The following is a 16224-nucleotide window of genomic DNA, read 5'->3' as shown; positions in this document are numbered from 1 at the left end:
TACCTATCACTGCCCTATTACATGACCCCTCACACTATAACTGCCTGTACCTATCACTGCCCTATTACATGACCCCTTATCCTATAACTGTCTGTACCTATCACTGCCCTATTACATGACCCCTCACCCTATAACTGTCTGTACCTATCACTGCCCTATTACATGACCCCTCACCCTATAACTGCCTGTACCTATCACTGCCCTATTACATGATCCCTCACCCTATAACTGTCTGTACCTACCACTGCACTATTACATGACCCCTCACCCTATAACTGCCTGTACCTATCACTGCCCTATTACATGACCCCTCACCCTATAACTGTCTGTACCTATCACTGCCCTATTACATGATCCCTCACCCTATAACTGCCTGTATCTATCACTGCCCTATTACATGACCCCTCACCCTATAACTGTCTGTACCTATCACTGCCCTATTACATGAGCCCTCACCCTATAACTGTCTGTACCTTTCACTGCTCTATTACATGACCCCTCACCCTATAACTACCCTGTACCTATCACTGCCCTATTACATGACCCCTCACCCTATAACTGTCTGTACCTATCACTGCCCTATTACATGACCCCTCACCCTATAACTGTCTGTACCTATCACTGCTCTATTACACGAGCCCTCACCCTATAACTGCCCTGTACCTATCACTGCCCTATTACATAACCCCTCACCCTATAACTGCCTGTATCTATCACTGCCCTATTACATGACCCCTCACCCTATAACTGCCTGTACCTATCACTGCCCTATTACATGACCCCTCACCCTATAACTGTCTGTACCTATCACTGCCCTATTACATTACCCCTCACACTGTAACTGTCTGTACCTATCACTTCCCTATTACATGACCCCTCACCCTATAACGGTCTGTACCTATCACTGCCCTATTACATGACCCCTCACCCTATAACTGCCTGTACCTATCACTGCCCTATTACATGACCCCTCACCCTATAACTGTCTGTACCTATCACTGCCCTATTACATTACCCCTCACACTGTAACTGTCTGTACCTATCACTGCCTTATTACATGACCCCTCACCCTATAACTGCCTGTACCTATCACTGCCCTATTACATGACCCCTCACCCTATAACTGTCTGTACCTATCACTTCCCTATTACATGACCCCTCACCCTATAACTGTCTGTACCTATCACTGCCCTATTACATGACCCCTCACCCTATAACTGTCTGTACCTATCACTGCCCTATTACATGACACCTCACCCTATAACTGTCTGTACCTATCACTGCCCTATTACATGACACCTCACCGTATAACTGTCTGTACCTATCACTGCCCTATTACATGACCCCTCACCCTATAACTGTCTGTACCTATCACTGCCCTATTACATGACACCTCACCCTATAACTGTCTGTACCTATCACTGCCCTATTACATGACACCTCACCGTATAACTGTCTGTACCTATCACTGCCCTATTACATGACCCCTCACCCTATAACTGCCTGTACCTATCACTACCCTATTACATGACCCCTCACCCTATAACTGTCTGTACCTATCACTGCCCTATTACATGACCCCCTCACCCTATAACTGTCTGTACCTATCACTGCCCTATCACATGACCCCCTCACCCTATAACTGTCTGTACCTATCACTGCCCTATTACATGACCTCTCACCCTATAACTGCCTGTACCTATCACTGCCCTATTACATGACCCCTCACCCTATAACTGTCTGTACCTATCACTGCCCTATTACATGACCCCCTCACCCTATAACTGCCTGTACCTATCACTGCCCTATTACATGACCCCTCACCCTATAACTACCTGTACCTATCACTGCCCTATTACATGACCCCTCACACTGTAACTGTCTGTACCTATCACTGCCCTATTACATGACCCCTCACCCTATCACTGTCTGTACCTATCCCTGCCCTATTACATGATCCCTCACCCTATAACTGCCTGTACCTATCACTGCCCTATTACATGACCCCTCACCCTATAACTGTCTGTACCTATCACTGCTCTATTACATGACCCCTCATCCTATAACTGCCTGTACCTATCACTGCCCTATTACATGACCCTCACCCTACAACTGCCTGTACCTATCACTGCCCTATTACACATGACCCCTCACCCTATAACTGCCTGTACCTATCACTGCACTATTACATGACCCCTCACCCTATAACTGCCTGTACCTATCACTGCCCTATTACATGACCCCTCACCCTATAACTGTCTGTACCTATCACTGCCCTATTACATGACCCCTGACCCTATAACTGCCTGTACCTATCACTGCCCTATTACATGATTCCTCACCCTATAACTGTCTGTACCTATCACTGCACTATTACATGACCCCTCACCCTATAACTGTCTGTACCTATCACTGCCCTATTACATGATCCCTCACCCTATAACTGCCTGTACCTATCACTGCCCTATTACATGACCCTCACCCTATAACTGCCTGTACCTATCACTGCCCTATTACATGACCCCTCACCCTATAACTGCCTGTACCTATCACTGCCCTATTACATGACCCTCACCCTATAACTGCCTGTACCTATCACTGCCCTATAACATGACCCTCACTCTATAACTGTCTGTACCTATCACTGCCCTATTACATGACCCCTCACCCTATAACTGTCTGTACCTATCACTGCCCTATTACATGACCCCCTCACCCTATAACTGCCTGTACCTATCGCTGCCCTATTACATGACCCCCTCACCCTATAACTGCCTGTACCTATCACTGCCCTATTACATGACCCTCACCCTATAACTGTCTGTACCTATCACTGCCCTATTACATGACCCCTCACCCTATAACTGCCTGTACCTATCACATGACCCTCACCCTATAACTGTCTGTACCTATCACTGCCCTATTACATGACCCCTCACCCTATAACTGCTCTATTACACAAGCCCTCACCCATTAACTGTCTGTACTTATCACTGACCTATTACCTGACCCCTCACCCTGTAACTGCCCAATTTAGAAGACACCTCACCCTATATATGACATTGCTCCAGTAGAAGAATTGACACCCAGTTACCTGTTTGTTGTAGTCGAGGGTTGCTTTGTGAGTAGCTGCCCTGGGGTATTAGTGGGATTTCCCTTTTTAGTGTCTTCTGCTCTTGTGTAACCCACATATCTCTGAACAATCCCATTACTTGCTCTGGTCAGAGGCACTAAAACACAAAGCGTTAGCCAGCATCTAGCTAAATTACAGCCCCCACCTCTGTTTACTGGTTACTCACCAGGATGCGGGAGAAGAGGACGACGGGACGGCACACCGGAGTAAAATGCTGAGTTGGTAACCACCTTCATTCTAACAGAACCATTAGGCACCTGTACGGAAACAGAGGGTAGAATGCTTGTATAGCACATTACTACATAACACAGATATACGTGAGGTGGGGGGTACTGAGTACATTACTACATGACACAGATATACATGAGGTGGGGGTACTGAGCACATTACTACATGACACACATATACGTGAGGTGGGGGTACTGAGCACATTACTACATGACACAGATATACGTGAGGTGGGGGGTACTGAGCACATCACTACATGACACACATATACATGAGGTGAGGGGGTACTGAGTACATTACTACATGACACACATATACATGAGGTGGGGGGTACTGAGTACATTACTACATGACACACATATACATGAGGTGGGGGGGTACTGAGTACATTACTACATGACACACATATACGTGAGGTGGGGGGTACTGAGTACATTACTACATGACACACATATACGTGAGGTGGGGGGGTACTGAGTACATTACTACATAACACAGATATACGTGAGGTGGGGGGGTACTGAGTACATTACTACATGACACACATATACATGATATGGGGGGTACTGAGTACATCACTACATGACACACATATACGTGAGGTAGGGGGTACTGAGTACATTACTACATGACACACATATACGTGAGGTGGGGGGTACTGAGTACATTACTACATAACACACATATACGTGAGGTGGGGGGTACTGAGCACATCACTACATGACACAGATATACGTGAGGTGGGGGGGGTACTGAGCACATCACTACATGACACAGATATACGTGAGGTGGGGGGGTACTGAGCACATCACTACATGACACACATATACGTGAGGTGGGGGGTACTGAGTACATTACTACATGACACACATACGTGAGGTGGGGGGGTACTGAGTACATCACTACATGACACAGATATACGTGAGGTGGGGGGGGTACTGAGTACATTACTACATGACACACATATACATGAGGTGGGGGGTACTGAGTACATCACTACATGACACATACGTGAGGTGGGGGGTACTGAGTACATTACTACATGACACACATATACGTGAGGTAGGGGGTACTGAGTACATTACTACATGACACACATATACGTGATATGGGGGGGTACTGAGTACATTACTACATGACACAGATATACGTGAGGTGGGGGGGTACTGAGTACATTACTACATGACACAGATATACGTGAGGTGGGGGGTACTGAGTACATTACTACATGACACACATATACATGATATGGGGGGTACTGAGTACATTACTACATGACACACATATACGTGAGGTAGGGGGTACTGAGTACATTACTACATGACACATATATACGTGAGGTTGGGGTACTGAGCACATCACTACATGACACACATATACATGATATGGGGGTACTGAGTACATTACTACATGACACACATATACGTGAGGTGGGGGGTACTGAGTACATTACTACATGACACACATATACGTGAGGTGGGGGGGTACTGAGTACATTACTACATGACACACATATACGTGAGGTGGGGGGTACTGAGCACATTACTACATAACACAGATATACGTGAGGTGGGGGGTACTGAGTACATTACTACATGACACACATATACGTGAGGTGGGGGTACTGAGCACATTACTACATGACACAGATATACGTGAGGTGGAGGGTACTGAGTACATTACTACATGACACACATATACGTGAGGTGGGGGGGTACTGAGTACATTACTACATGACACACATATACATGAGGTGGGGGGGTACTGAGTACATTACTACATGACACACATATACGTGAGGTGGGGGGTACTGAGTACATTACTACATGACACACATATACGTGAGGTGGGGGGTACTGAGTACATTACTACATAACACAGATATACGTGAGGTGGGGGGTACTGAGTACATTACTACATGACACATATACGTGAGGTGGGGGGTACTGAGCACATTACTACATGACACACATATACATGAGGTGGGGGGTACTGAGTACATTACTACATGACACACATATACATGATATGGGGGGGGTACTGAGTACATCACTACATGACACACATATACGTGAGGTGGGGGTATTGAGTACATCACTACATGACACACATATACATGAGGTGGGGGGTACCGAGTACATTACTACATGACACACATATACATGATATGGGGGGTACTGAGTACATTACTACATGACACACATATACATGATATGGGGGGGGTACTGAGCACATCACTACATGACACAGATATACGTGAGGTGGGGGGGTACTGAGTACATTACTACATGACACACATATACGTGAGGTGGGGGGTACTGAGTACATTACTACATGACACACATATACATGATATGGGGGGTACTGAGTAGATTACTACATGACACAGATATACGTGAGGTGAGGGGTACTGAGTACATTACTACATGTCACACATATAGGTGAGGTGGGGGGTACTGAGTACATTACTACATGACACACATATACATGAGGTGGGGGGTACTGAGTACATTACTACATGACGCACATATACATGAGGTGAGGGGGTACTGAGTACATTACTACATGACACACATATACATGAGGTGGGGGGTACTGAGTACATTACTACATGACGCACATATACATGATATGGGGGGGTACTGAGTACATCACTACATGACACAGATATACGTGAGGTGGGGGGTACTGAGTATATTACTACATGACACACATATACGTGAGGTGGGGGGTACTGAGTACATTACTACATGACACACATATAGGTGAGGTGAGGGTACTGAGTACATCACTACATGACACACATATACGTGAGGTGGGGGGGTACTGAGTACATTACTACATAACACACATATACGTGAGGTGAGGGTACTGAGTACATCACTACATGACACACATATACGTGAGGTGGGGGGGTACTGAGTACATTACTACATAACACACATACGTGAGGTGGGGGGTACTGAGCACATCACTACATGACACACATATACGTGAGGTGGGGGGTACTGAGTACATTACTACATGACATATACATGAGGTGGGGGGTACTGAGTACATTACTACATGACACACATATACGTGAGGTGGGGGGTACTGAGCACATTACTACATGACACACATACGTGAGGTGGGGGGGTACTGAGTACATTACTACATGACACACATATACGTGAGGTGGGGGGTACTGAGTACATTACTACATGACACACATATACATGAGGTGAGGGGGTACTGAGTACATTACTACATGACACACATATACATGAGGTGGGGGGTACTGAGTACATTACTACATGACACACATATACATGAGGTGAGGGGGTACTGAGTACATTACTACATGACACAGATATACGTGAGGTGGGGGGTACTGAGTACATTACTATATGACACACATATACGTGAGGTGGGGGGGGTACTGAGTACATTACTACATGACACACATATACGTGAGGTGGGGGGTACTGAGTACATTACTACATGACACACATATACATGAGGTGAGGGGGTACTGAGTACATTACTACATGACACAGATATACGTGAGGTGGGGGGTACTGAGTACATTACTATATGACACACATATACGTGAGGTGGGGGGGTACTGAGTACATTACTACATAACACAGATATACATGAGGTGGGGGTACTGAGTACATTACTACATGACACACATATACATGAGGTGGGGGCTACTGAGTACATTACTACATGACACACATATACGTGAGGTGGGGGGTACTGAGCACATTACTACATGACACACATATACGTGAGGTGGGGGGTACTGAGCACATTACTACATGACACACATATACATGATATGGGGGGGTACTGAGTACATTACTACATGACACACATATACGTGAGGTGGGGGGGTACTGAGTACATTACTACATGACACAGATATACGTGAGGTGGGGGGTACTGAGTACATTACTACATGACACACATATACATGATATGGGGGGGGTACTGAGCGCATCACTACATGACACAGATATACGTGAGGTGGGGGGTACTGAGCACATCACTACATGACACACATATACATGAGGTGGGGGGTACTGAGTACATTACTACATGACACACATATACGTGAGGTGGGGGGTACTGAGTACATTACTACATAACACACATATACGTGAGGTGGGGGGTACTGAGTACATTACTACATGATACACATATACGTGAGGTGGGGGGTACTGAGTACATTACTACATGACACAGATATACATGATATGGGGGGTACTGAGTAAATTACTACATGACACACATATACGTGAGGTGGGGGGTACTGAGTACATCACTACATGTCACACATATACATGAGGTGGGGGGTACTGAGTACATTACTACATGACACACATATACGTGAGGTGAGGGGGTACTGAGTACATTACTACATAACACACATATACGTGAGGTGGGGGGTACTGAGTACATCACTACATGTCACACATATACGTGAGGTGGGGGGTACTGAGTACATTACTACATGACACACATATACGTGAGGTGGGGGGTACTGAGCACATTACTACATGACACACATATACGTGAGGTGGGGGGTACTGAGTACATTACTACATGAGACAGATATACGTGAGGTGGGGGGTACTGAGTACATTACTACATGACACAGATATACGTGAGGTGGGGGGTACTGAGTACATTACTACATGACACATATATACGCGAGGTGGGGGGTACTGAGCACATTACTACATGACACACATATACATGAGGTGGGGGGTACTAAGCACATCACTACATGACACACATATACATGATATGGGGGGGTACTGAGTACATTACTACATGACACACATATACGTGAGGTGGGGGTACTGAGTACATTACTACATGACACACATATACGTGAGGTGGGGGCACTGAGTACATTACTACATGACACAGATATACGTGAGGTGAGGGGGTACTGAGTACATTACTACATGACACACATATACATGAGGTGGGGGGTACTGAGTACATTACTACATGACACACATATACGTGAGGTGGGGGGTACTGAGTACATCACTACATGACACACATATACGTGAGGTGGGGGGGTACCGAGTACATCACTACATGACACACATATACGTGAGGTGGGGGGTACTGAGTGCATTACTACATGACACACATATACGTGAGGTGGGGGGTACTGAGTACATTACTACATGACACACATATACATGATATGGGGGGGTACTGTGTACATTACTACATGACACACATATACGTGAGGTGGGGGGGTACTGAGTACATTACTACATGACACACATATACATGAGGTGGGGGGGTACTGAGTACATTACTACATGACACAGATATACGTGAGGTGGGGGCTACTGAGTACATTACTACATGACACACATATACATGATATGGGGGGGTACTGTGTACATTACTACATGACACACATATACGTGAGGTGGGGGGGTACTGAGTACATTACTACATGACACACATATACATGAGGTGGGGGGGTACTGAGTACATTACTACATGACACACATATACGTGAGGTGGGGGGTACTGAGTACATTACTACATGACACACATATACATGATATGGGGGGGTACTGAGCACATCACTACATGACACAGATATACGTGAGGTGGGGGGGGTACTGAGTACATTACTACATGACACACATATACGTGAGGTGGGGGGTACTGAGTACATTACTACATGACACACATATACATGATATGGGGGGGTACTGAGTAGATTACTACATGACACAGATATACGTGAGGTGAGGGGTACTGAGTACATTACTACATGACACACATATACGTGAGGTGGGGGGTACTGAGTACATTACTACATGACACACATATACGTGAGGTGGGGGGGTACTGAGTACATTACTACATGACACACATATACATGAGGTGGGGGGTACTGAGTACATTACTACATGACGCACATATACATGAGGTGAGGGGGTACTGAGTACATTACTACATGACACACATATACATGAGGTGGGGGGTACTGAGTACATTACTACATGACGCACATATACATGATATGGGGGGGTACTGAGTACATCACTACATGACACAGATATACGTGAGGTGGGGGGTACTGAGTACATTACTACATGACACACATATACGTGAGGTGGGGGGTACTGAGTACATTACTACATGACACACATATAGGTGAGGTGAGGGTACTGAGTACATCACTACATGACACACATATACGTGAGGTGGGGGGGGTACTGAGTACATTACTACATAACACACATATACGTGAGGTGAGGGTACTGAGTACATCACTACATGACACACATATACGTGAGGTGGGGGGGTACTGAGTACATTACTACATAACACACATACGTGAGGTGGGGGGTACTGAGCACATCACTACATGACACACATATACGTGAGGTGGGGGGGTACTGAGTACATTACTACATGACACACATATACATGAGGTGGGGGGGTACTGAGTACATTACTACATGACACAGATATACGCGAGGTGGGGGCTACTGAGTACATTACTACATAACACACATATACGTGAGGTGGGGGTACTGAGTACATCACTACATGACACACATATACGTGAGGTGGGGGGTACTGAGTACATCACTACATGACACACATATACATGAGGTGGGGGGTACTGAGTACATTACTACATGACACACATATACGTGAGGTGGGGGGTACCGAGTACATTACTACATGACACACATATACGTGAGGTGGAGGGTACCGAGTACATTACTACATGACACACATATACATGAGGTGGGGGGTACTGAGTACATCACTACATGACACACATATACGTGAGGTGGGGGGTACTGAGTACATTACTACATGACACACATATACGTGAGGTGGGGGTACTGAGTACATTACTACATGACACACATATACGTGAGGTGGGGGGTACTGAGTACATTACTACATGACACATATACGTGAGGTGGGGGGTACTGAGTACATTACTACATGACACACATATACGTGAGGTGGGGGGTACTGAGTACATTACTACATGTCACACACATACGTGAGGTGGGGGGTACTGAGTACATTACTACATGACACACATATACGTGAGGTGAGGGGTACTGAGTACATTACTACATGACACAGATATACGTGAGGTGAGGGGTACTGAGTACATTACTACATGACACACATATACGTGAGGTGAGGGGTACTGAGTACATTACTACATGACACACATATACATGAGGTGGGGGGTACTGAGTACATTACTACATGACACAGATATACGTGAGGTGGGGGGTACTGAGTACATTACTACATGACACACATATACATGATATGGGGGGGTACTGTGTACATTACTACATGACACACATATACGTGAGGTGGGGGGGTACTGAGTACATTACTACATGACACACATATACATGATATGGGGGGGTACTGAGTACATTACTACATGACACAGATATACGTGAGGTGGGGGGTACTGAGTACATTACTACATGACACACATATACATGATATGGGGGGGTACTGAGTACATTACTACATGACACACATATACGTGAGGTGGGGGGTACTGAGTACATTACTACATGTCACACACATACGTGAGGTGGGGGGTACTGAGTACATTACTACATGACACACATATACGTGAGGTGAGGGGTACTGAGTACATTACTACATGACACAGATATACGTGAGGTGAGGGGTACTGAGTACATTACTACATGACACACATATACGTGAGGTGAGGGGTACTGAGTACATTACTACATGACACACATATACATGAGGTGGGGGGTACTGAGTACATTACTACATGACACAGATATACGTGAGGTGGGGGGTACTGAGTACATTACTACATGACACACATATACATGATATGGGGGGGTACTGTGTACATTACTACATGACACACATATACGTGAGGTGGGGGGGTACTGAGTACATTACTACATGACACAGATATACGTGAGGTGGGGGCTACTGAGTACATTACTACATAACACAGATATACGTGAGGTGGGGGGTACTGAGTACATCACTACATGACACACATATACGTGAGGTGGGGGGTACTGAGTACATTACTACATGACACAGATATACGTGAGGTGGGGGCTACTGAGTACATTACTACATAACACAGATATACGTGAGGTGGGGGCTACTGAGTACATTACTACATAACACAGATATACGTGAGGTGGGGGGTACTGAGTACATCACTACATGACACACATATACATGAGGTGGGGGGTACTAAGTACATCACTACATGACACAGATATACGTGAGGTGGGGGCACTGAGTACATTACTACATGACACACATATAAGTGAGGTGAGGGGGTACTGAGCACATCACTACATGACACACATATACATGATATGGGGGGGGTACTGAGTACATTACTACATGACACAAATTTACGTGAGGTGGGGGGTACTGAGTACATTACTACATGACACACATATACGTGAGGTGGGGGTACTGAGTACATTACTACATAGCACACATATACATGATATGGGGGGGTACTGAGTACATTACTACATGACACACATATACATGAGGTGGGGGGTACTGAGTACTTTACTACATGACACACATATACGTGAGGTGGGGGTACTGAGTACATTACTACATGACACACATATACATGAGATGGGGGCACTGAGTACATTACTACATGACACACATATACATGAGGTGGGGGCACTGAGTACATTACTACATGACACACATATACATGATATGGGGGGGTACTGAGTACATCACTACATGACACACATATACGTGAGGTGGGGGTACTGAGTACATTACTACATGACACACATATACATGATATGGGGGGTACTGAGTACATTACTACATGACACACATATACATGATATGGGGGGGGTACTGAGTACATTACTACATGACACACATATACATGAGGTGGGGGGTACTGAGTACATTACTACATGACACACATATACGTGAGGTGGGGGGTACTGAGTACATCACTACATGACACACATATACATGAGGTGGGGGGTACTGAGTACATTACTACATGACACAGATATACGTGAGGTGGGGGGTACTGAGTACATTACTACATGACACAGATATACGTGAGGTGGGGGGTACTGAGTACATTACTACATGACACACATATACGTGAGGTGGGGGGTACTGAGTACATCACTACATGACACACATATACGTGAGGTGGGGGGTACTGAGTACATCACTACATGACACACATATACGTGAGGTGGGGGGTACTGAGTACATTACTACATGACACACATATACATGAGGTGGGGGTACTGAGTACATTACTACATGACACACATATATGTGAGGTGGGGGTACTGAGCACATTACTACATGACACATATATGTGAGGTGGGGGTACTAAGCACATTACTACATGACACACATATACATGAGGTGAGGGGGTACTGAGTACATCACTACATGACACACATATACGTGAGGTGGGGGGTACTGAGTACATCACTACATGACACACATATACGTGAGGTGGGGGGTACTGAGCACATCACTACATGACACAGATATACATGATATGGGGGGTACTGAGTACATTACTACATGACACACATATACATGAGGTGGGGGTACTGAGTACATTACTACATGACACAGATATACGTGAGGTGGGGGGTACTGAGTACATTACTACATGACACATATATAAGTGAGGTTGGGGTACTGAGCACATCACTACATGTCACACATATACGTGAGGTGGGGGGTACTGAGTACATCACTACATGTCACACATATACGTGAGGTGGGGGGTACTGAGTACATTACTACATGACACACATATACATGAGGTGGGGGGGTACTGAGTACATCACTACATGACACAGATATACGTGAGGTGGGGGCACTGAGTACATTACTACATGACACACATATAAGTGAGGTGAGGGGGTACTGAGCACATCACTACATGACACACATATACATGATATGGGGGGGTACTGAGTACATTACTACATGACACACATTTACGTGAGGTGGGGGGTACTGAGTACATTACTACATGACACATATACATGATATGGGGGGGTACTGAGTACATTACTACATGACACACATATAAGTGAGGTGAGGGGGTACTGAGCACATCACTACATGACACACATATACATGATATGGGGGGGTACTGAGTACATTACTACATGACACACATATACATGAGGTGGGGGGTACTGAGTACATTACTACATGACACACATATACATGAGGTGGGGGGTACGGAGTACATTACTACATGACACACATATACGTGAGGTGGGGGGTACTGAGCACATCACTACATGACACATATATACGTGAGGTGGGGGTACTGAGTACATTACTACATGACACACATATACGTGAGGTGGGGGGGTACTGAGTACATCACTACATGACACACATATACGTGAGGTGGGGGGGTACTGAGTACATCACTACATGACACACATATACGTGAGGTGGGGGGGTACTGAGTACATCACTACATGACACACATATACGTGAGGTGGGGGGTACTGAGCACATCACTACATGACACACATATACATGAGGTGGGGGGTACTGAGTACATTACTACATGACACACATATACTTGAGGTGGGGGGTACTGAGTACATTACTACATGACACATATACTTGAGGTGGGGGGTACTGAGTACATTACTACATGACACACATATACATGAGGTGGGGGGGTATTGAGTACATTACTACATGACACAGATATACATGATATGGGGGGGTACTGAGTACATTACTACATGACACACATATAAGTGAGGTGGGGGTACTGAGTACATTACTACATGACACACATATACATGAGGTGGGGGGTACTGAGTACATCACTACATGACACACATATACGTGAGGTGGGGGGGTACTGAGTACATTACTACATGACACACATATACATGATATGGGGGGGTACGGAGTACATCACTACATGACACACATATACGTGAGGTGGGGGGTACTGAGCACATCACTACATGACACACATATACGTGAGGTAGGGGGTACGGAGCACATTACTACATGACACACATATACGTGAGGTGGGGGGTACTGAGCACATCACTACATGACACACATATACGTGAGGTGGGGGGTACTGAGTACATCACTACATGACACACATATACGTGAGGTAGGGGGTACTGAGTACATCACTACATGACACACATACGTGAGGTGGGGGTACTGAGTACATTACTACATGACACACATATACGTGAGGTGGGGGGTACTGAGCACATCACTAGATGACACACATATACGTGAGGTAGGGGGTACTGAGTACATTACTACATGACACACATATACGTGAGGTGGGGGGTACTGAGCACATCACTACATGACACACATATACATGAGGTGGGGGGTACTGAGTACATTACTACATGACACACATACACGTGAGGTCGGGGGGTACTGAGTACATTACTACATAACACACATATACGTGAGGTGGGGGGTACTGAGTACATTACTACATGACACACATATACGTGAGGTGGGGGGTACTGAGCACATCACTACATGACACACATATACATGAGGTGGGGGGTACTGAGTACATTACTACATGACACACATACGTGAGGTGGGGGGTACTGAGTACATTACTACATGACACACATATACGTGAGGTGGGGGGTACTGAGTACATTACTACATGACACACATATACGTGAGGTGGGGGGGTACTGAGCACATCACTACATGACACACATATATACGTGAGGTGGGGGTACTGAGTACATTACTACATGACACACATATACGTGAGGTGGGGGGTACTGAGTACATTACTACATGACACACATATACGTGAGGTGGGGGGTACTGAGCACATCACTACATGACACAGATATACGTGAGGTGGGGGGGTACTGAGTACATTACTACATGACACACATATACATGAGGTGAGGGGTACTGAGTACATTACTACATGACACACATATACGTGAGGTGGGGGGTACTGAGCACATCACTACATGACACACATATACGTGAGGTGGGGGGTACTGAGTACATCACTACATGACACACATATACGTGAGGTGGGGGGTACTGAGTACATCACTACATGACACACATATACGTGAGGTGGGGGGTACTGAGCACATCACTACATGACACACATATACATGATATGGGGGTACTGAGTACATTACTACATGACACAGATATACGTGAGGTGGGGGGTACTGAGTACATTACTACATGACACACATATACGTGAGGTGGGGGGTACTGAGCACATTACTACATGACACACATATACGTGAGGTGGGGGGTACTGAGTACATCACTACATGGCACACATATACGTGAGGTGGGGGGTACTGAGTACATTACTACATGACACACATATACGTGAGGTGGGGGCACTGAGTACATTACTACATGACACACATATAAGTGAGGTGGGGGTACTGAGTACATCACTACATGACACACATATACATGAGGTGGGGGGGGTACTGAGTACATTACTACATGACACACATATACATGAGGTGGGGGCACTGAGCACATTACTACATGACACACATATAAGTGAGGTGGGGGGTACTGAGTACATTACTACATAACACAGATATACGTGAGGTGGGGGGTACTGAGTACATTACTACATAACACACATATACGTGAGGTGAGGGGGTACTGAGTACATCACTACATGACACAGATATACGTGAGGTGGGGGGTACTGAGTACATTACTACATAACACACATATACGTGAGGTGGGGGGTACTGAGTACATTACTACATAACACACATATACTTGAG

The 16224-nt window shown here is 45.5% G+C and overlaps 1 protein-coding gene across 4 annotated transcripts in view; it reads right to left on the bottom strand.

Moving 5' to 3' along the window:
- Positions 1–16224, bottom strand: part of TTC31 (tetratricopeptide repeat domain 31) — a 322666-nt gene that overhangs the window by 55363 nt on the left and 251079 nt on the right. For all 4 annotated transcript variants that reach the window (XM_053704410.1, XM_053704409.1, XM_053704408.1 and 1 more), the window contains 2 exons: positions 3300–3390; positions 3095–3230 (listed from right to left, as the gene is read on the bottom strand). In XM_053704410.1, the coding sequence (XP_053560385.1) occupies positions 3095–3230; positions 3300–3390 (227 nt within the window). The remainder of the gene's footprint in view (positions 1–3094; positions 3231–3299; positions 3391–16224) is intronic.

This window comes from Bombina bombina, chromosome 2, assembly GCF_027579735.1.
Source record: "Bombina bombina isolate aBomBom1 chromosome 2, aBomBom1.pri, whole genome shotgun sequence".
Lineage (NCBI taxonomy): Eukaryota > Metazoa > Chordata > Amphibia > Anura > Bombinatoridae > Bombina > Bombina bombina.
The sequence above is the reverse complement of the archived record's forward strand: the minus strand, read 5'-3'. Positions and strand labels throughout refer to the sequence as shown.